Source organism: Bubalus kerabau, chromosome 13 (assembly GCF_029407905.1).
Source record: "Bubalus kerabau isolate K-KA32 ecotype Philippines breed swamp buffalo chromosome 13, PCC_UOA_SB_1v2, whole genome shotgun sequence".
In the NCBI taxonomy this organism is placed as follows: Eukaryota; Metazoa; Chordata; class Mammalia; order Artiodactyla; family Bovidae; genus Bubalus; species Bubalus kerabau.
The window spans coordinates 7130716-7153599 of record NC_073636.1 but is presented as its reverse complement, the minus strand read 5'-3'; the positions used below and the strand labels follow the sequence as shown (position 1 = coordinate 7153599).

Genomic DNA, 22884 nt, shown 5'->3' with positions numbered 1-22884 from the left:
GTGTCTCCAGAGGAAACCTTAAGTGAGGGATTCAGCTACTACTTGGATAATTAAAGGAAAAACCTCCATTTTTGCTTCTGTGATTTGGTAGCAATAACTTGAATTATCCTGCTTACTCATCTCTATATTAGATGGTGTCCAGAACAAGCCTTAGCATATGTAATCATGTAAAACTATTCATTTATCAAAAGAATAGAAAAGGAACGGTACATTTTGGCTTATGCATGTATCTACCAAGGAAGTGATCATAACTCCAGTATTTGAACCAAAATAATTCTGTAAGTAACCTCTATAGAAATGATACTATAATTATTTATAGAGAGTGATTAGAATTCAGGGAATCTGCTTAGCCTTAAATTTGGTCATTCAGTTTTCATTCATTCATATACTTGATGCTTGCATGCGTGCTCAGTCACTCGATTGCATCCAACTCTTTGCAACCCTATGGACTGTAGCCCACCAGGTTCCTCTGGCCATGGGATTCTCCAGGCAAGAATACTGGCCTGGGTAGCCATTCCCTTCTCCAGGGATCTTCCTGACCCAGGGATCAAACTTGTGTCTCCTGAATTGCAGGTGGATTCTTTACTATCTGAGCCACCAGGGAAGCCCATTTGATGCTTAAGGCACAATTATTAATAACTAACTAATCACTACATATTTGGAGGACTGGACTAAGGTGTGTGTGACTAACATAAGAGGCAAGGATTGCATGAGACAGAGGAAGAAAGGATTGTTTCCTGTCTGCGGCATCAAGACAGGGCTTAGAAGCCTGAACAAAGGTTCAGAAGGTGAAGAGTGGGTATAGTGGATGTGTGGGGAGAGATGAGAGTCTTCTAGACAGAGGAAACATCACAAGCACGCAGAGGGTGGTACCAAAGCCTTGTGAATAGTTATAGGATATGGCCAAAGCTTACACTGAATGGAGGGGGAGGGGCGTCACTCATCCAGCCAACATATATCGCTTGAGGTTGAGACAGTATCACTGCCCTCATGGCACTTGTACTCTCCTAGGGGAGACAGACAATCACCAAAGAAACAAGAACATAATTCTAAGTGGTGATGGACCCTATGGAGGAAAATGGTGTAGATAGTCACCCACAAGGGAGGGGGTAGTACTTTGGAAAGGATAGTTATGGAAGGTCTGGGGTTGCTGGCACAAGTTAAAAGGGTCTCTCCAGCATCAACAACCCCCCATTCCAAGCTGTGCCGAATCCACATTTCATCCAGTCCCCAAGTTCCAGTCTGAAGTTCTGAGAGAGAGCTGGAGTAGCAGAAAACACAAGGGCGTCTGTGTCTGGTTTTGGGAGCAAGGAAGGTCTGGGTGGTGGCCCAGGGGTCAACAATGAGGAAAGTGGAAGTTGCTGGAAAGCAGAAAGGACCACCATTGTTTTCTCTGATTTTGACTTATCTGTGTTTTTAAACATGATCTGGACTTCATCCACTAACATCATCCACCAGAATCATCCGCTTTCCCTTTTCCATTGTTGTTCCGTTTGAACAGAAACCACAGTCCTCTTTAACCCTTTAGATATTCTCAGGGAATAGAACCAGAGATTTTGCAGGGAAGGGATAGAACACTCAGTTTTAATTTGAGAATAGTCACCATAAACTAGTGATGCTATAATCTAATCAAAATATGGATTTAAAAGACATCACCTCCCCGCTTCAGGGGAGAGCCTCCCCACACCAGAGGCCAGTATGCAGAGGGAAAAAGAAGAGCAATCACGTTAGCTGAATCCTCATTCCTTAATCTTGCCAAAGACACCACGGGGACAAACAGAAACCTGGGGCTGAGGTAACAGCTTCTTCACAGATAGAATGTTTTGAATACCTTTCAAGTCATGCAAGAAATAAAAAGAATCTCAGAAAATCAGTGTGAGGAGGCCCTCTGTTGGGGAGCATGTCTATTTAACACTTCCTCCTCAGATCTTGGGCTCATCATGATTTTTATTTTCTAAAGAGCCAAGGAAGCTCTGCTTGAGGAAGAATGCTGTATCGGCACAATGACAGGGGTCCTTAGATCTAATCTGGGGGGTCAGTTACCCCATCCCTCTCTTACTGACCTTCCTGCTAATGTTTACCAAAGCCGGGGTCTCACACTGAAATATTGAAAGTGGAGAATTGAGGTAAATATCTGAATAATATCTAAGTTTGATTTGTAAGATGATTGAAGAGGGAAGCTGGTAATACTATTTGTCTTATCTTTTTTGCAGCAATAATCCCAGAATATTATACTGAGAAAACATATTAAATTATGAAGGTAAGACAGCTTATTGTGTTTCATCCTGTCAAATCCTGTATTTACATCAAGGAAAAACACAATTCATTATTCCATCTTGCCACCCACCCTGCCACCCAGAAGGTCCTATTTAAGGGCAAGACAAGTGTGATTTTGAAGAAAACTAGAAGATTCTATTTTTAGAAGAATCTTCTATTTTCCTTTATTGTTTAAGCACAGGAGATTTTATTAGCAACAATGAAAATGTATTCTACTGAAGTTGGATATTATATATTAGAAATTGGAACACTATTTATTTTCACTTGTATGTAAATTTCCACTACTCTGTCCTTTCTAGGGAAACCTTATTAGCCACTCAATTATAAACAAATCAAATACTGCCATGTATATGATAGCAAAGGGACTTCCCTGTTGGCTCAGATGGTAAAGAATCTGCCTACAATGTAGGAGACACAGGTTTGGGAAGATCCCCTGGAGGAGGGCATGGCAACCTACTCCAATATCCTTGCCTGGAGAATTCCATGGACAGAGGAGCCTGGCAGGCTACAGTCCATGGGGTCTCAAAGAGTCAGACGTGACTGAGTGACTAACACTTTCACTTTTTTACGATAGCAAAAGTGGCTTTGTGATTCACAGAGTTGGTGAATTCCATCAGCCTAGCACTGAAGTAACAGCAGGAAAAGTTGATGAAATCACAGAGATCCTTTTTTCATGTTGGTGAGACAAGGATGTGTTAGCCAATGGAGCAATCCATTGTGTGTCCTGAGGTGGAGAGGTTTCTTCCATCCCTTTTTCAGGTGACTGATGTGAGTTCAAGTTTGAGAAGCATGTTTCTACACAACAGAATGGAACAGGGGAGCAAGCATGTGCAGAGGGAAGCATAAACAGAGCAGAGGCTGGAATTCCTCTGCTACATTCCTTAAATGTAGCTGGGGAAGAGGGCCCAGCAGTAAAGGAGAGGAAGGACAGACAAAGAAAGAAGAACCAAAAAAAGAGCGTCTTCCACAACTAAGGGAAGACTGTTCTCAGGAAGGGAGGGTGAGGTGGAGACATCCGTCCAGTTTGGCTGGGGGAGCAGCGGCAGGGTAGGCAGGCAGTGGTGACCTCTGAGGGACAGAGTCCAGGGAAATGGCCAGAGGATAAGGGCTGATGGCTGCGTAGGGAGGAAAAAGGGAGCTGGCACATGGGCCATTCTTTCAGGAAGATTTGCAGCAACGGAAGGGATGAGACTCAATGGCTGTAGGAACAAAAGGAGGGGTGAGGGGAGGCTTTTACAGGGGAGGAAATGATCAAGTTCATAGTTGAGGAAAGGGGCCAATGCCGTTTACAAGTTGGGAAGGAAGAGACTCAAGCACAGAGGTGTGGAGGAGATAAGGGTCTTTTATTTACTGAGCTGAAAGGGAAAGAGAGAAGGATTCAACAAATATTTGTTGAGAACTTGTCACTGCCAGGCACTATTCTCAGTGTAAAGATTAAGACGGAACGCTTGTTCTCCTGGAGTTTACGTTCTAGCGAGGGAAACCAGAAAACAGGCAGATCTGTGGATTATTTGCCCGGGGCTCATGAGTGCTGTGATGACTGAAGAAAGGTGAGGAGGATTAGACGGATGGGTGGTGGGTGTGCAGTTCAGCACCCAGCGGCTCCTCTCATGAGGCTGATTCCAAGCAGAGATGGGCGGAAAGTGAGGGAGCGGGTCACGTGGGTGTTGGCTGAACATGCTGTTCCAGGAAGACCAGCATATGCGAAGACCCTCCTCTGTAGTAGCTGTTCCCTGGGTTCCAGGAAAAGCAAGGACACTACCTGCTCTGCGCAGACCAAGCAAGGGAGCGAGTGGTGGGAAACGTGGAAGATCACGTCAGGAGAAGAAGCCTTGAAGGCCACAGTCTGGACTTTTATACTAAGATGGAAAACAGTGGGAAACTCTGACTGGAGCAGTGATCCAGTCTGAGTGAGTTTTTAAAAAAAGGTAATCTTGCTTCTGTGTGGAGAATGTCACAAGGCAACAAGCGTGGGGAGTGGGGAATCACTCCAGTGATCCAGGTGAGAGCTGATGGAGGGGGTGATGGGGAGCGAGAGAAGACCCGCATCTGGCTTTACGTCAAAGGAACTGCTGCTGGATTTGCTGCTGGAGCAGGTGTAAGGCCTGAGAGATGGGGAGAATCCAGGGTGCATAAACACTGTTGGAAAAACTAGAGAATGAAGAGGAGAAAGGAATCGTTTGCCTTTATCGGGTGCTTACTACGCATCAAGCATCATGCTGCGTTCACTATTCTGTATTACATCACTTAATCCTTCTACAACCTCAGTTTATAATGAAGGAACTGAGGCTAAGAGAGGGCAGGCAACTGGCCATTTCATGGAGCAAGTGGCGGGTTGGGGACCGGGCCTCACACAGTTTGGCTGCAAAGCATACACCCTAAACCCTCCATGTGATACAACTTCTGTTTCCTCTGAGAAGTGAAAGGTTACCCAGAGCTGGGGGGACAGAGAACCCCAATTAGGGGTTCAAAAAGAATGTTGACTGATTAATTGAAAAATATGCATCAAAAATTTAAATAAATAATAAGATGACAATTGTAGACAATGCTTCCTTCAGGGGAGTGGTTGGTGCAGCTTGGGGCTCACCCTCCTGCGGCTCTCTGGGCCATAAAGAAAACGACAGAGCTGCCATCTTTCTGGACCGCTACCAAAGCAGTGTCCATCTCTGAGCAATCCCCATCGCTCAGTGACCCCTTCTGCAGTTGCCACAACTGACGTAGGACTGCCCCCCAGCTCCCAGTCCTATGAGACAAACATTCCCTCCATCTTGCTCAGCATAAACACTGACCTGAAACTGAGTGGGCCTGCAAGGTGAAAGTTGAATCATGGAATGTTTATTAAGCCAAGCAGTGGGCTGGATACTCAGAGGAACATCAGATTTATGTAAGACACAGCTTTTGCCCTTGAGGGGCTCACAGTGTTGGTGTTTGGCTGGTGGATCTCTCAACGTCCGGTAGGATGGAGAAACCAAATCTCCACTTTGGGTTCATTGTGCTGTACAGGGCGATGGGCCAGGGGATGAAAAGGGCCTCGGTGCTGGGGAAAGGATTGGGCGGATTGCAGACCCTCAGCTTGTGTGTATTAGCTCTGCAAGGAGCCTGGCCGCAGTCAAGGTGGCTATTTGTGCATAAACATTGTCATTTCACTGGGACTGCTATTTCATCTTTGAACCTTGGCTTCAAAGGAACACTGACCTTATTCCTGCAGCCTGCCTTTCTTTGAAGCGTATGGCTTTGCCTTGCAGATTAAAGTGAAGACATTCATCAAGGAACAGATCTGGCCAACCGCTCCCCAAACTCAACCCGAAAACAAAGCCTTGAAAGGCTCCTATCAGAGCAGGAGGGGAGAAGGCTGAAGATGAAGGCTCAGAGCAGGGCAGTTTCTCAGACCCTGTAAGGCAGCTCGGGCTTGATGTAGTGCAGTCCTTTGAGCTTTGGGCAACTTTACCCTGGGAGTTGGTCTATGTCTGCAGAAAGGGGTGAGTTAATGCAATGCTCCCAACCAGTCTTGTTTATCTTCTTTAAAGCAGGCACTGTTGTCAGTGAGGCCAGGGTGATCATTCACTGGGTGCCTTTGAATTCTTCAAAAGCCATGTCAGGCTGAACCATCTGCAACTTGGCTGATGATTCTATCAATTTTCTTTTCTATCACTTTCTTTTGTTCATTTCTTTGAAAAGAAACTGTTCAATCTTTCTCCCTGCTTCCCCTATCTAGATTCTGAGGACACAGACTGTACACATAGCTTTTTCTCTTATTTTTTTCTTTCTGTTCTCTCTGAAAATGGCAATAAGACTGAAGAGAGAGGATAAAAATAATGACCAAGCAATTCTTTAATTACGAGGCTAAGAGAGAAAACTAAAGGAAATATCTCTCTCCTTGGAGGGAGAAAAACTGATGACAGATGGTTATCAAAGGGCTTACGATCATATCTTTGAATGTAACTTTTCTGGAGATCTTTTTGATCAAACAGAGTGCGTTCTGTTTGTGATGAAGTGGCAAAGCTGTCCAGAGGCAGAAAGGAAAAGATTGTTAAGCTGGGTATGTGTGAATCAATGGATGATGATAACATATACCCTACAGGCATCACAATATTGTAAAGTAATTAGCCTCCAAATAAAATAAATTAATTAATTAAAAAAAAACATATAACCTACAGGGCTTAAAAAGTAAGTGATCTTTATGAAGACATAGGCTAATTTTCAGAGTAACCTTTTTCTAGTTATTTGTCTTTAGAATAAGATCAATGGATAATTCTGGTCATCACAGTACAATTCATTTAACTTGCATTTTAGCTTAAGTCTCAAATAACTTTTTTTCATTAAGAAATCCACGCAGTCAAGAATATCATTAAGACGACTTTGCAAGAAGCCAGTGGTTCCAAACTAATTTTTTCACATAACCTGGTAGCTCATGTGGGGATGGAGACAGGTCTATTTTGAGTTTCTGTTTTAAAAGATTGAATAATATCTGCTTATTCATATCCATATTCAGACCCATTAATTTACTGCTACCACCTCCCCAAATTCAGGTGGGTCATGTGACTAGTTTTGGCCGATGGATGGTAAGCAAGATGATAAGCATCACTTCTAGGCTGATGCTCTTTTTGGCTACCATGGTGACTGTGGAGGCCATGTGTTGAGACAGCCAAGCCTCAAGACAGCAGAAGCCTGAGTCACTTCCCATGAGGGGACGTGGACAGAAAGTTGTCCGATTTGTGTTATATTTGATATTAGATCTATGAGCAAGAGATAAACCTTGGTTCAGTTAAGTCACTGTGATTTTCCAGGCTTATTTGTTATACTAGCATAATTTAGCTTATCCTGACTAACCCAGGACCTTGACGGAAATCTAGTCTTACTTCACTTCCATCATAAGAATCCTTCCTACAGCATCCTTGAGGTAGCACAAATACTTCTTGAACACTTCAGGAATATTACCAAGTCATCTAGCAAGCCCTGGGATTTCTTTGGAAGGAATGATGCTAAAGCTGAAACTCCAGTACTTTGGCCACCTCATGCGAAGAGTTGACTCATTGGAAAAGACTCTGTGCTGGGAGGGATTGGGGGCAGGAGGAGAAGGGGACGACAGAGGATGAGATGGCTGGATGGTATCACTAACTCGATGGACGTGAGTCTGAGTGAACTCTGGGAGTTGGTGATGGACAGGGAGGCCTGGCGTGCTGCGATTCGTGGGGTCGCAAAGAGTTGGACACGACTGAGCGACTGAACTGAACTGAACTGAATCTAGCAAGCAATTATATAATGCTTACCATAGATAGAATTTTTTCAGTCATAATGAAATCTTTTATGTCTTATTTTACCTAATTCTCACAAAACCCTTAGCTCATCAATAGCCTTTCCCTTATTTTGCAACTGGAGGAGCTGAAGCACAGAGAAGTAACTTAGAGTTGAACAGATCAATGAAGACACTTGCCTAAGGCCACACAGCAAGTTAAGCAGTGTCCCAGGAATCAAGTCCCAGCAGCTGTTTTCAGTTCATGCCCTTAAACACTGCACCATGGATAGACTGGAATCACATTTCTTTTCACATAGACTATTCAGTAAGATACAGAATCATAAAAACCCCAAAGGCAAGGCTGGAAATGACCGTAGAAGTCAGTCAATCAGTACGTTTTACATGGAGGAACAAAGTCACCCTCAAATCCATTTTTTCTTTAGTGAAGAAGAAAAGTCTATCATTTCTTTTCAACCTAGTGGCCTGGGGAGCCCTAGCACTCAGCGGAAGGGCATCAGGGACCAGGGTAAGGGCTTCCCTGGAGACTCAGATGGTAATGAATCTGCCTGCACTGCAGGAGACTTGGTTTGATCTCTGGGTCGGGGAGATCCCCTGGAGAAGGGAATGGCTGCCCATGCCAGCATTCTTGCCTGGAGAATCCCATGGACAGAGGAGCTTGGCGGGCTATAGTCCACGGGGTTGCAAAGAGTCAGAAACAATTGAGAGACTAACACCTTTTCAAAGACACTACATTATCCACATCAGCCCTGTTCTAGTCCGTTTTATATAGTAGGTTTCTGGGTACAAAGTGTATGTGAATCAAGTATTTTGTCGCTTTAATAATATTAAACAATGATGGACTTCTTCATATTTTTACTGATATAGTAGGCTTGCTCAGGACATTGCACTAAGCATTGTAGGGTTTCACATCAGCTCGGAGGTGGGGCAGGGCACACGGATGGTATAGCCCAGAGGGCAGTTCTGGGGCCAGGATAATTTGCTGCTTCTATAAACACATTCACTAGGTTGCTTGACCGCAAGAACTCCCCTAGTCATCACTGTGCCCTATGGTGGTACACAGTAGAAGCTCTATAAACTGTATCTTAAAGATAGAAGGTGAAATCTAACAGCCCTTGATGAAAGCATATTTCAAAAAAAAGAGTAAGCTCATTTGAGTCAAACGAGGTAGCACGTCTTGGCCCTGGAGACCCAACATCAGAGAAATGGCTGATCAATTATTGTTGTGAGTGTTTTCTCTGTATATACTTGAATGAGGAGTGGCGGATTCCTTCTCCCCAAATCCTGGTGAGTGATGATCAAAGAAATGAATTAATGAATGAATAGATGGGGGGGATTAAAAAAAGAATATTAAATTGACTAGTTCATTCTCAGGGAAACAAATGACCATCCCCAGAAGGCACAGGCAAACACACACCAAGGCAGGCTTCATTTTAACACGACTAATTAAACCACAAAATCATCCACGTTTGCTGATCACATGAAGAGGTAAGTTAGAAAGTGTTCATTGCTTTAAAAAAGCATTGCCCTGCTCACCGTTTCTGTGTGCTAAGGGCTGTTCCAGTACATTTATGTATTCCGTACTACTACACATTATGTACTATTAATGCACACATGGCTTAATTTACAAATTGGTTACATTAAGACAAAGCAGTATATTTGAGAAGGGGAGAGGTTGATGGGGCAGAAGGGAGGCAGAGAGGGGTCTAGGAAGGAATGAATGGAAGCTGGGCTTGCTGCAGACCCTCTTACCTTCTGTGGTCCCATCTAGTCCCATGATGAGTTTCATTACTCTGATGATTTGCTCTGCTACCGGGGGGCTCATGGATGTGGCATAAGCAGCGCTATGGGAGTGAGTCCGTAAATAATCCACAAGGCCCTTTAACGAAGGAGGGAAATCCAAAAAGAAGGCAAATAAATCTGTGTTGGTGGACCCATCTCCACATATTACAGCAGAAGACATTTGATTCTTGAACGCCGTCTGATTCCAGGCGCATCACTAAGCTATTTGTTTTTTCTATCCATTCTTCTCAGCCTCTCCCTCAACAACATAGAAGGTATACAAAAATAGGAGCTCCAAATTTGGAGTTGAGATGTGTAAGGCATCTTCCCGACCCTGGAATCGAACCTGGGTCTCCTGCATTGCAGGCAGATTCTTCACATCTGAGCCACCAGGGAAACTCAAAACCAGATGTGTAAAGGAAAAACGGCCTCCTAGACATTTGTTTGGGTATCCAGGTCATGCAAGCAGTGGTTTAGTATTCAGGAGGGTACAAAGAATGATCTAGAATGTGTCTTTATTTTTGTCCTTGAGCATAGTACATGAGCTTGTGCACATGAAGAAGTAACGGCAGGGGAAGTAACAAGATATGCAGACTAATATACGCAGCGAGGCTACCAGAAGGCAGAGGAGAAAGAGGGGATGTGCTTCTTGGGAGTAGACACAGGAAGCTCCACTGAGGCAGTAGGATTGCATCTTGAAGAAAGACAAAGATATAAAGAAAAGTTCCAGTGTAAGGGCGCAGCAGAAGGGAGAGGAGAGATTGACTCAACGTGGAGGTAAGGACAAGATAAACTCCAGTGTGCTGTGGGCTGGAGAGAACCACAGGGAGTTTTGCACCGCAGTCTTTGGAGCGCTGACTGGCTGCAGGATGCTGGTCTCTACGGCGGTAGAAATGGTTCTCCACCAGCATGCCTGATCAGCCTGAACCTGAGGTCAGCAGTAAGCATGCTGAGAGCCTGAAGGAGCTCCAATCACCTCCTTCTACAGCCGTGTGGTCAGGGGAGGCTCAGCGCTGGTGCCCAGGGGCACTCAGCCCGACTGGGAAGACATCCTCCTGGCTCACAGCCCAGGACTCTCGGGGTGCCTTTCAGAAATGCCAGTGTGCTCAGGATGGCTCTGAGTGAGCAGTGGGGTCCATGAAGCGGCGGTCACTTATCTTCCAGGATCATGAGACAGCTTAGAACCCCACTTTGGTGCCTTCTCAGTCACTGCCTGGAAGGTGACCTGGGGGGAGTTCTGCTTCGAGCAGACCATCTCCTCCTGACCCCCCTGCACTGGCCACATCCACACCCACCTCTGTGCTTGGCACCATGCCCGCCTGTCACTTTTCCCTCTCAGGGTGGGTGTCCTGGTAGCTCACAGCCATGCGTCCTTACCCAAGCATTTTAAGTATACATTGTTTATCTTCCTATGAGCTAGTAACTAAAGTTAGTAGTGACGAAAGTAGAGTACCTGAAGTCACTATACACTTTCCTAAACGTTCCCACAGTAGTCAGTGGCTTGCCTCCCTGGCGGCTGGGGGACCAGGTAGCTTCAGTCCGCCTGCCCTGCTCCCTTCGGAATGTCTTTTGTCTGCAGTCCCCTCTCCAGCACTCCTGCTCCCCTGACTTTCTTTCCCCTGCGTTTCACACTCTTCAGTCCTGATTTTTTTGTGTCTTCTTCCCTCTCCATCGTTCTACTCTGGTTTCCTCTTTAGGTCTTTTAATTTTAGACTCTCCATTCCAGTTTTTTTTTTTTTTTTCCTCTCTATTTCCTCCCTTATTTCCTCCCCCCCCCACCTCCCTTCCTTCCCTTCTCCCCTCCTTTCTGTGCCCATTCCCACCCCCGCCTCCACGCTCCTTCTATCTTTCTTTCCAGCAAGTCTGTACAAGGAGATGCTCTGGACTATGCTCCATGTGCAGGAACCTGAGAAGAAGAGGAGGACAGAAAGCCTAGTCCCCAGCAGCCATTCTCCACTTGCACTAAAATCAAAATTAAGTTTTCTGTTTGTTCTTTTGTTTAGTGAATCTTATAAGCGTTTTCATCACCTGATGGAGGTGGTATCCATCACTGACCACATGGTATCCAAGAAGTTCACTTTGGAGCATGGAAGATGCGGGGGAGCATCAAGGAGTAAGAGGTGGTCATTTTCCAGAGGAGCTGCATCCAGGCTGTTCTTCATGCTCCTCTATGAGCAGAAGCAGGGGTTTTCTTTCTCTACTGAAAGCTGGTACCTCCCAGCAGGATGCTGGGTGGGATGCAGGAAAAGGGATGATGTGGGCTCCTGTGGTCCAGGAAGGAGAGTTTTGAGGAGGTGACTTGGCCTTAAAAGATGAGTAGATTTGGATAGTTGCAGATGAGGGGAGAGGCATGGACATGGGCTAAAATTAGGGATAAAGATGGCATGTTAATCAGCACAGGATGGAGGAGCCAAATGAAGGCAGACGGAAAAGCTAGTGCCTCCAAGAAAGGTAATGAGGGGTTGTTCCCTCCAGGGCAGGTCTGACCTCAGAGTTACGAGACAGGATCTGGAGCCTGGATCACTTACGTTCAAATCCTGGCTCTGCCACTTGCTGATATGAGACCATGGGCAAATTACTAAGCTTCTCTGTGCCTTAGTTTTCTTCTCTGAGAAATGGGATAACAGTTATACTTTTTTCAGAGTCATTATGAGGATTAGAGCTAACATACACATGGTGCTTAGAAAAGCATCCACTGCATAGTGAATATCTGGTGCTCTTGGTGGCCATTGTTAATGGATGGCCGGCTCGGAGAGTCTGAACACTCAGAGCATGAGGTGGGAGGAGGGGGCAAAAACCAGACACTTGGTGTGTCTTTATCCCAGCCTCCTTGTCCAGCAGAGGGTCATGCTGTATGCTTACGCCTCCACGCATTGGTAGATCTGGGCATCAAAGATTTGCACCCCAACACTTCCCCCATCCTTATTGGGTGGTAACAGTGAGAGTGCAAAGAAAGGAAAAGAGGCATTTCAAAGAAGGGAGAATCTAGACCTTATGGCAACAGTGCCTCACTGAAGAGATGGAGAGACCCAGAGCTGATGCCCATGGGCTGCTTGAGGCTCCATTGTAAGAATTTTAAATGTATTTCACATGCATCATTACCTACAGTAACTCATTTTAGCTTCTCAGTAACGCTATGAGTTAGGTACTATTTTGATCTCTACTTTATAGGTGGGGTCACTGTGTTAAGGAACAGATCAGAACATTATCCCACCAAAAAGTGGCTCGATAACAAGGATTTGTACCCAAAGAGTCTGGCTCTAGAGTTCCCCTTCCTCCCACCCTTTAGCATCAGATTATATTACTTCTTCAGAGCACAGGAGCTGGCTTGGTAAGGTGATGGGGAGGCCCTGGGGAGTGCAGAGAAGACTGTTCATCGCTACTCATGTGGTGTTTCCCCTAATCACAGAGACTGCACCCTGGGGGGAGGTGAGGAAGGGGAGAATTTCTAATACACACACCTGTTCACAGTTCTAAACCATGGATTGAATTGTATCAATCTCAAAATGTGTCCTGTATATTCCTCTTATTTCTCCAAAGAGACTGGGACCTCCTTGAGAGTAGCAAACAGAGTTACAGACTTTATTATATACTCTCTTAAAATCTATAGTAGTGACTACGTTGCAGGGGTCTGGTAGATACTGATGGTCTAATGGAAATCAGAAGGGTTTTAGGGACCAAGGAAGGATGCTGAGGGTCCCTGAGGTTCAGTCAGCGGGTACAAAGCTGTATTCTTAGGAACTAGTCTAGCAATATTCTCTTAGCTTTGGGGCATCACTGACAAAGATCAAAGAAGCGAAACAAAGCTGGCTTTGCCTCCTAAAGGTGCATCCTCAGTCCTCAATTTCCCTCATGAGTTGAGAAATTTCATAAAGCCAAGGTCACGTGCATCCTAAGTTTGAGTAAGTGCCTCATCGGCACAGTATCACTTCCTTTTAAGAGAAAGACCGTCTTGTCCACAATCTTATTTCTTTCAGACTGAGTCTACCTTCTCAGAGTCTGAGTGTGTGGATGGAAGTTAGCTTGCTTGTGTGCTTCAAAGAGGGGAGCTCCCGGGGGCACCTCAGCAGAGCATCTTCAGGGCAGCCTTGGCTCCTGGTTTCCGATTTGCTCCTATCACTCGCCCACTGGTTGCCATGAGCCCTGAATGAAGAGTTGGCTTTGGTCCTAGGCAAGGAGAGTCTGGGCTGTGTTTTCCCTCAGGGAGGGTTAGAGGTCTTCTCAGACTGAGATTTCGAAAACCATTAGGAAGTACAAAACCCTGAACCTGGAGTTCAAGGACAAGAGTGGCTTTTCTGAGGAAGTCGGACAGGAGGCTCTTAGGGTAAACACCTTGGCATTCATTCCATGATCCCCATCTCCTTCAAAGGGCTGTTAATTCCAGCCAGGGCTGAGCATGCAGAGCAGAGCTGGCTTCCGCCTTTGGTGCCAGGCTTCTGGGCTAATGTTCACACCAAACTCAGCTGCTCTCCCTCGGTCCCTCCTCCAGAATCCCAGCCCTGCGCCCTACCAGCCCTGAGGGTCACCTTTGCTGCATTCAGTTGCGAATCTCTGGTCTCATGGAGGCTGTGAAAGCCTGTGGTCAGCTCCAGGCATGCAAGAGGACATGAGACCTGTGCCTGAGAGAAATCTGGACCCCAGAAGCTGGGGTCTGTGCTGTTGACCCCATCTCCTTGGCAACTGGGTCAATGCAAATTAAAAAAATAAGGAAACCAGCCCCATCAGCTCAGGCTTTCTTCAAAGAAGAAGGGAGGGAGCTCTGACAGGTGGAGAGAAGTATCTGACATTTCACCTGAAGATCTTGAAAGGACAGAAAGCTTCAGTGTGGGTTGTTCATGGCTCAGCTACAGCAGCTCCGAACTCACAGGGGGCAAAACAGTGAAACCCAGCTGGCTCTTGAGAGACCATTTTAGCAGTTTCCCTGGGGTCAGGAGAGTCGGTTGGGCCAAGGCAGACATGAATTTCTAGGACATTTTGTTACTGCAAGGCTGGGATGAAGACAAAATCTCTACTCTCTGAGGTTGTATCTTAGCACCAAAGCAATTTTTCTCTTGTGTGTTTCCAAATATTTTTTCTTCCGTGACACATCTGGTTGCTAATGCATGCACTTCTGACCTTGACCTGCTCCATAAAGATTTCTGGAGCCTCCTAGAAACTGTTATTAAGATTACAGTCCCTGCACCACTAACATTGACATTTAAAAAGAGAGTTAAGACCCAGAGAGTTTTATTGTTTTCTAGATTTTTGGACCCAAGTGATTATTTCACCTCTCAAGATTTACTAGGAAGCCTAGGAACATAGTGAACTTGAAATGATCAATAATTCAGAAAAATGTAAAGTCCTAGTGTGTACACTTTAACTTGTTTATGGTTAATTTTGTTGCCTTTGTAGAGTTTAATATCTAGAATGTTGGATATTTTGTAATAGTTCCCCGAATTGAGATATCTATTTTAAAATATTCAGAAAAAAGTATGTAACATGAAACTCTGAAAACTGAATTCGAATTATTTAAACAGATACTAGAAAGATTTTTTTCCCAAAGATTTTCAGCATTTGCCCAATCCTATGTCCTATCAATTAAAAAACAAATTCAAAGTGAAAATTCTTCACAAAATTCTTCAAAGTCCAGGGGAATTAAAATCCATGATTTAAATGGAAACTATACATAATTTAAAATTAACATAATTTAACAAGTTAAAGGCACAGAGGAGCAGATACTAAGTACGATTAACTCATAGGCTCATTAGGCTGGAAGGAAACCAGTTTATCTGCATTTGTCACAGGCTCACCAAAATGATTCCAGGCAGGTGTTTTTATCTGTACTGTGCTGTGCTTAGTCGGATAAGACTCTTTGGGACAGGCTCCTCTGTCCATGGGATTCTCCAGGCCAGAATACTGGAGTGGGTAGCCTTTCCCGTCTCCAGGGGATCTTCCCAACCCAGGGATCTGAACCCAGGTCTCCCGCATTGCAGGCGGATTCTTTACCGTCAGAGCCACCAGGGAAGCCCAAGAATACTGGAGTAGGGTAGCCTATCCCATCTCCAGGGGATCTTCCCGACCCAGGAATCAAACCGGTATCTGCTGCGTTGCAGGTGGATTCTTTACCGGACTGAATTTTAAATCATCAGGGAACAACACGAGACACGCTCTGCTGCTGCTGCTGCTGAGTCGCTCAGTCGTGTCCGACTCTGTGCGACCCCATAGACGGCAGCCCACCAGGATCCCCTGTCCCTGGGATTCTCCAGGCAAGAACACTGGAGTGGGTTGCTATTTCAGGCCTCATATCCTGCTCACCCTCCAGGCCTTGAAAACTGCCCGGTGTTTTCTTGGTTTTTCATCTTCCCGGTTCAGGGCTAACGGGTCTCTGCCAAACACTCTCTAATTCTCGCTGCCACCTAGTGGTAAATTCAGAGACTGCAGTGTAATATAGAGGGAGAAGGGGGAAGGAGCGGGAGGAGACATCCTTCTGGTTCCAAGTATGCCAAGAAGCTGTTTTTTAAAGAACAAAAAATGATCCATATATTTTTCTTCTTCCTGATTACGGCAAATACTAAATATTAATGATTTTTACAATGGCTCCGTATCTACCGCAGATCAACAGAAAGTAGGTAGGCAAGAGCAAATATACTTTAAAAACAGTCCGCCTGCCTTCAGGATGGGGAGTATGTGAGAGAGCGTACTGCGCTGGGCGTGAACTGGCAAGCAGGAGCCTCTGTTTCGAGCAGGTAACCACATGCAGGAACTCTAAGGGGGAACGTGGTGACAGCTGGCAAACTTGACAGCATTTCAAGGATCCGCTCACTTCAGTTTATTCAGGTTCCCTCGGCTCAGGAAACAGAGTTACGCTTGGTGAAAAATCTTGTAGCTCAGAACTGCTGCTCAAGTCATCACAAAACTGCAAGCTCACAAAGCGAAGTAGCCTGGGCGAGGGCTCACCTACATTTAGGACCCTCTGATCCCATGGCTTCGACAGTCGAGGAAGGGAACGTCGAGCCTCGCGCTAGACTTTAGCTGAATTCTGTAAGATCCTGGGCATTCCCTATGTTTTCAGTACCCCTCGATGAATTCCCGCAGGCCTGTGGAAGGAGGCTGAACAGCAGTGCTTTGAGCTCAGATGAAAGTGGTGCTTTTTGAAGGGCGAAGGTCACCGGGAGCTCTGAACATTTTTAGCGTTTGTGCAGCGTCTCATGGCAGGGTGGGTTGCACGCAGTAAAATCTGCCATTTTAAATCATGGGCTTTCCGCACCCAGACTGTGTTCAGCTGTCCTCCCTGGTTTGTCTAGCTGGTTTACCAGGAATCTGAGCTCCTGTTCCTGAGGAGGAATCGGGAGTTTTAGAGAAGATATAGGCCACCTGCATACACGGCTGTGCCCTCCCCAGGGGAGCCAAGGCCACCCTCACAGTCCCTCTGGGGCAGGTGTACACCTGGAAGAGAGAACCATCAGGGCTTTGGTAAAACTGTTGTATGATGGAGCAGAGAACTGGTTTTTTGAGCCCTGAAAGTCAGGTTTTAATATTTCATTTTCTTCCTCTCGTCTTCTTCCCTCTTCTTTAAAAACCTTTTCAAAAATTTGTGTCATTTTGGTGACCTCCTGGGTGATGTTGGCAGTGGAATGACAGGGATAACACTTAGTCTGATTCCATCAGCTCAGAATCTTCAGTCACACAAATAAGATATGAGAGGATGACAAGATTAGACTCATGGCTTATCCAAGACTGTGGGAGAGAATTTGCAGAGAAAAATCTCTTATGGACCTAGAGACTGTCATACAGAGTGAAAGAAGTCAGAAAGAGAAAAACAAATATTGCAGAATCTCTTATATGTGGAATCTAGGGAAAAGGTACAGATGAACTTATTTGCAAAGCAGAAATAGAGACACAGATGAGAGAACAAACATGTGGATGCCAAGGGGGTCAAAGGTGGGGGGAATGATTGGGGGATTGGGATTGGCATATATACATTCTTGATACTATTAATATGTATTAAGTAGATGACCAATGAGAACACACCGGGTAGCACAGGGAATTCTACTCAGTGCTCTGTGATGACCTAAATGGGATGGAAATCCAAAAGAGGGGGGGTATTTGTGTATGTATGGCTGATTCACTTTGCCTTGCAGCAGAAACTAACACAACATTGTAAAGCAACTCTATTTCAATAAAATATATAAAAAAGATCTCCAGTCTTGCCACTGTTTTGTTAAAACTCTGAAAATCCACATCTTGTCGCAGAGGGTCAGTGTCTTCAACATCTGACCTCTGCCACTGTTCCTACCAGCCACCTTAAGTTTTTCCCAAACTACTTACAGTTCTGCAGCATCACTTCTGTGGCTTGGTAAACAGCATTCTCTCTTTTTGAAATATGACCCCCACACCCCGTCGTCACCTTTGGTCTACAAGACTGACAGTCTTTCTGAGACTTCTGAGTCTTTTTTCGGTCCTGCCCTCTCCTTTGCACTGTCTTTGCCTGTGTGCACAGCCAGGGTTGTCGTTTCAGGATCACGGGATTACTCATCACAAGAGCCTCTGCACTATCAGAGAATGAGCTCCTTGACCTTCTGGGCCTCCCGTGCCTGTGAACCCATGCTGCCGAGGCCGCCTTAATCAGTCAGGTGTGCTAAACTGAACTGAAGCCCTCAGGGAAACCAGAGGACCCCCAAGACTGCATTCCCAGGGCATTCAGGTTTTAAATAGATGCAAGGGATCTGTCTCTTACCTTCCTTCCAGCTATGTAACCTCCCGCGGCTCCAAAGCTTTTGGTGAACGTGCCCATACATACATCAATATCTCTGGGGTCTAGTCCAAAGAACTCCACCACACCCCGGCCGGTGGGGCCCACGGACCCAATACTGTGAGCTTCATCTATGTAGAGATAAGCTTTATATTTCTTCTTCAGAGCCACGATATCGGGCAGACGCACGATGGAACCTTCCATGCTAGGGCAAAAGAAGAAATGCTTGTCAGCAGTGAGTACCCACCAGGGAGGCTCTGTGTCACTCTCCCTTTCTGCCCTGATACCAAACAGGGATAACCAGACACATTTTATTTGGTGGAGATGTGCTCTCAATCTTGTAAGCCTGCTCTGGCTTCATTTCACTGGGAGGAAATTAATTTACATTCAATGGATTTAAGTGCTTTGAGTTGTTAAAGCTAATTCCCAAGTAAATAATTAGCTCACTGTGCTGTTGATTAGCTTATTTGTAAAGTCAACTAGCATAACTAGACTGATCAGACTGGATTCCACGTACTTTGATAATTTTAAATTGCTCTATGTCAATGCATCTATATCAGCCTGCTACTACTTGGCCAGGCTTCCCAGGCTACACTTGTGGTAAAGAACCCACCTGCCAATACAGGAGACATTAAGAGACACGGATTAAGGCTTTCCTGTGGCTCAGACAGTAAAGAATCTGTCGGCAATGTGGGTTTGATCCTTGAGTTGGGAAGATCCCCTGGAGAAGGGCATGGCAACCCACTCCAGTATTCTTGCCTGCAGAATCCCATGGACAGAGGAGACTGATGGGCTACAGTCCATGGGGTTGCAAAGAGTCGGACACTACTGAGCGACTGACTCTTTCAAGAGACATCATTAGATCCCTGGCCAGAACCTCCTCCAGCATTCTTGCCTGGATAATCCCATGATCAGAGAAGCCTGGCAGGCTACAGTCCATACAGTCGCAAACAGTTGGACACGACTGAAGTGAGTTAGCAGCACGTCTGACCTAAACTCAATGCTTGACTTGCTGAATATTAAAGGAAGGAAGTAAAAACACACAAAAGGGACTTCCCTGACAGCACGGTGGATAAGAATCCCAGCTGCTAATGCAGCAAACACAGGTTCGATCCCAGGTCTGGGAAGATTTCATGTGCTCCAGAGCAACGACACCCCTGTGTCACAACTACTGAGCCTGTTCTGCAATTCCTGAAGCCTCTGCTCTGCAACAAGAGACGCTACCTCAAAGAAGCCTGTGCATCTCAACAAGCAGTAATCCCCGCTCGCCCATGAGAGAAAGCCCATGAAAAGCAGTGAAGACCCAGCGCAGCCATAAATAAATACATAAAATTATTTTTAAAAGAGAAGATCAGCACCGAAGTTACAGGGAAAGGCACTTCTGCCTAATATAAGGAACAACAAACAAACAAATAAAAAACACACAGAAGAACTTGAAGACATCATTACCAGGGAAGTCTCTTAAGACATCACAGTGTTCATTAAAGCACAGGAGAAAGGACTTAGGCTCTCCTGTTGAGTCCTTACTGAACCTGAAGACTTATTTGAGGTGTCTGCTGGTGTCCCCTCTCTTCCTTTAGGGCAATGCTTCTCACTTGTGTGAGCATCAGAATCCTTTCAATGCTTTATTACATTCGAATGGTTTGTTACAAGGCAGGTTTCTGGGCCCCACCCAGAGTTTCCAGTGGGGGTCTGGGGTGGGTTGAGAACTTGCGTTTCTGTCAAGCTCCCGAGAGATTCCAGGATTTCTGGCTGCAGACAACACTTGAGAACCACTGCTATAGATTAACTTTTGTTTTAGCCCTAAGTGCTTAATTTTTCACTGCAGTTTGCAATTTGGTAAATTTCCTTGGGATTTTAAATTGCAAAATCACTTTAAGTTCTCCAGCAAAGGGAAAGACAGGAGGTAAATAAGCAAGTAAAATGAGCATTCGTATTTACATGGCACCTCTGGAACCCAGTGGATTTAAAAGAACTTCTGTCTTCAGTCAGTTCTCAGGACATCTTGTGAGCTGTGTTTTCCCACGCAGTTTTGACTGCGCCGTCAGCTAAGCTCTATGAAAACACACAGACTCACACTCTCACCCCCATGAAGGAGCTTGTCAAACAATTCAAGCCACCCATCAGTTTAGTTCAAGAACTAGTCAACTGATGCAAACAGAGACTTGACCGTCTCTTCTTCTTAGTTTATTTATTAAATTTAATGTATTAAGAAAATAGCTTAAGTGTTAGGTCCATTCAGTCAAAACAGTTCAGCTGTTGGGTAGTCACCTAGACCAATGGGGAGTGGATGATCTTTTTAAAAGAATCATCTATTATTTATTTAATTTTGGCTGTGCTGGGTCTTCATTGCCGCACGGGCTTTTCTCTAGTTGCCATGTGCAGCTCTCTCACTGAGGTGGCTCCTGTTGTGCAGCACGGGCTCCAGGCCTTGACAGCGGCGGTACTTGTGGCACCTGGGCTCAGTCGTTGCGGCTCCCAGGCTCAGTAGTTGGGGTGCACGGGCTTAGTTGCTCTGTGGTGTATCGGATCTTCTGGGATCAAGGATTGAGCCCAAGTCTCCTGCGTTGGCAGGCAGATTCTTTACCACTGAGCCACCAGGGAAGCCCCACTTTTTTTTTTTTTAAATGGATTTTATTTTTCAGAGCAGTTTTGAGTTCACGGCAAAACTGAGCAGAGGGTATAGAGTTTTCCCATATACTGTCTGCATCACACAGGCATAAGCTCCCCGCTTGTCAACAACACCTACCAAAGCGGTACATTTTTTTCAGCCAGTTGACTGCCACCGGCACGTCACCATCTAAAGCCTGCAGTTTATACTAGAGTTCACCCTTGGCATTGTTCGTGAAACTGAGCAGGGCCTTGTGGGGCTCCTGGGCACAAAAGCCTTTCTGTCCCCTGTTTCTTGTTTATAGGGAATAGGCTTCAGCCTTCATAACTTTCCCTGAGTTCCAAAGTGTTAGCCACTCGGTCGTGTCTGACTCGTTGTGACCCCATGGACTGTAGCCTGCCAAGCTGCTGTATCCATGGGATTCTCCAGGCCAGAATACTGGAGTGGGTTGCTATGCCCTTCTCCAGGGGATCTTCCCGACCCAGGGAGCAAACCTAGATCTCCTGCGTTGCAGGCAGATTCTTTACCATCTGAGCCACCAGGGAGCCCATAAGCTGCTAATCAGGGAAGGGAGGGGGTGCAGGGAAAAGCAGTCAAGAGACAAGAGAGCAGCCTTGGGGCCGGGTTCTGGTTCTGCCTCAAGCGGCACACACAGTGTCTTTGAGCTCTTCTGCAGAACTAAAACCCCCAGGTGGAGGATGTTAAATACTTGATGACACATTCTTCATTCCAGAGGTCACAGAGTGATGACTTCATCAGGAGACCACCTGAGGCCAGAATACAGGCCCTGCACACACACCCTGATCCCCAGAACCCTGCCTTGGAACCTCTGCTGTAAAACTCCTCACCAAATCCCCGCAGGTTGGGACCCACAGTTTTAAGGGCATTATCCCCTTGCGTCCCACTTTGCCTGGCAAAGCAATAGAGCTATTCCTTTCTATTCCATCCAAAACTCTGTCTCTGAGATTCAATTTAGCACCAGTGCACAGGGGCTGAGTTTCATCATCATACACTCTATGGGTTTGGACAAATGCATAATGACATGTACCTGTCATTATAATATAATACATACTACTTTTTTTTTTGCCCTAAAATATCCACTGTGCTTCACCTGTTTATCCATCTCTCCACCCAACTGCTGGCATCCAGGGATCTTTTAGCTGTTTTCATAGTTCTGCCTTTTCCAGAACTTATATAGCTGGAATCATACGCTATGTGATGTTTTCAGATTGGCTTCTTTCAGTTAGTAAAATGCATTTAGATTTTCTCTGTGTCTTTTCATGACTCTCTAGCTCATTTCTTTTTAGTGCTACTATTCCACTGTCTGAAAGCACCACCAGTTTCGCTGATTGAAAGACACTTTGGTTGCTTCCAAGTTTGGCGATTATACATCAAGATGCTACAAACATCTGTGTGCAGAGTTTTGAGAGAACAGAAGTTTTCAGCTCCTTTGGGTAAATACCAAGGAGCAAGATTGCTGGATTTTATGGTAAGAGTATGTTGGTAAGAAACCACAAAACTGCCATCTAAAGTGACAGGACCACTTTGCATTCCTACCACCAGCGAGTGAGAGCTCTGGGTTCCTGCACACTCTCACCAGCACTTACTGTTGTCAGTGTTCCAGATTTCAACCTTCTAATACGTGTAGTGGTATCTCATTGTTTTAATTTGCATTTTCTCTGATGGCATACGATGTGAAGCATCCTTTCCCGTGCTTATTTTTATCTGCACAGCTTCTTTGGTAAGGTGTATGTTAAGGTCTTTGGCCCATTTTTTAAATTCAGTTGTTTGTTTTCTTATTGTTGAGTTCTAAGCGTTCTCCTCCTTGCATCTTTTAGATAGCAGGGCTTTATCAGATCTTTTGCAAGTATTTCCCCCAGTCTGTGACTTGCCTTCTAACACTCTAGATATTCTCTTGCAGAGCTGAAGTTCTTAATTTTAATGAAGTCCATCTTATTTGTGCTTTTCACAAGGTCATTCTGAATGGATGCTTTCAGATTTTAACAACACGAAGATCATAGAGTCATCTTCTCTTACTTAAGTTTGCAAGTTAATTCCAGTATTTTCTTAGAGTAATTGCTTGTTAAAGTTATGCCATTGACGGTGAGTCCAGCCCTCTGACCCCATAAGCTGAGGTGGTAGCCACATCATTTACTAATTCAGGACTTGGGCAACTTAGTTGCTGCTCTCTGCCTCAGTTTCCTTGGGTGTAAAATTAACACGATGATA

The 22884-nt window shown here is 45.3% G+C and overlaps 1 protein-coding gene across 3 annotated transcripts in view; it reads right to left on the bottom strand.

The window, feature by feature from the left end:
* The window catches only part of SPTLC3 (serine palmitoyltransferase long chain base subunit 3), a 151383-nt gene that overhangs the window by 29808 nt on the left and 98691 nt on the right, over window positions 1-22884 (bottom strand). For 2 of the 3 annotated variants that reach the window (XM_055543411.1, XM_055543410.1), the window contains exons 8-9: window positions 18030-18249; window positions 9284-9410 (exon numbers count right to left, since the gene is read on the bottom strand). In XM_055543411.1, coding sequence (XP_055399386.1) covers window positions 9284-9410; window positions 18030-18249 — 347 coding nt within the window. Of the gene's footprint in view, window positions 1-8276; window positions 8816-9283; window positions 9411-18029; window positions 18250-22884 lie in introns of those variants that run through there. The other variant, XM_055543412.1, reaches the window with a different exon arrangement.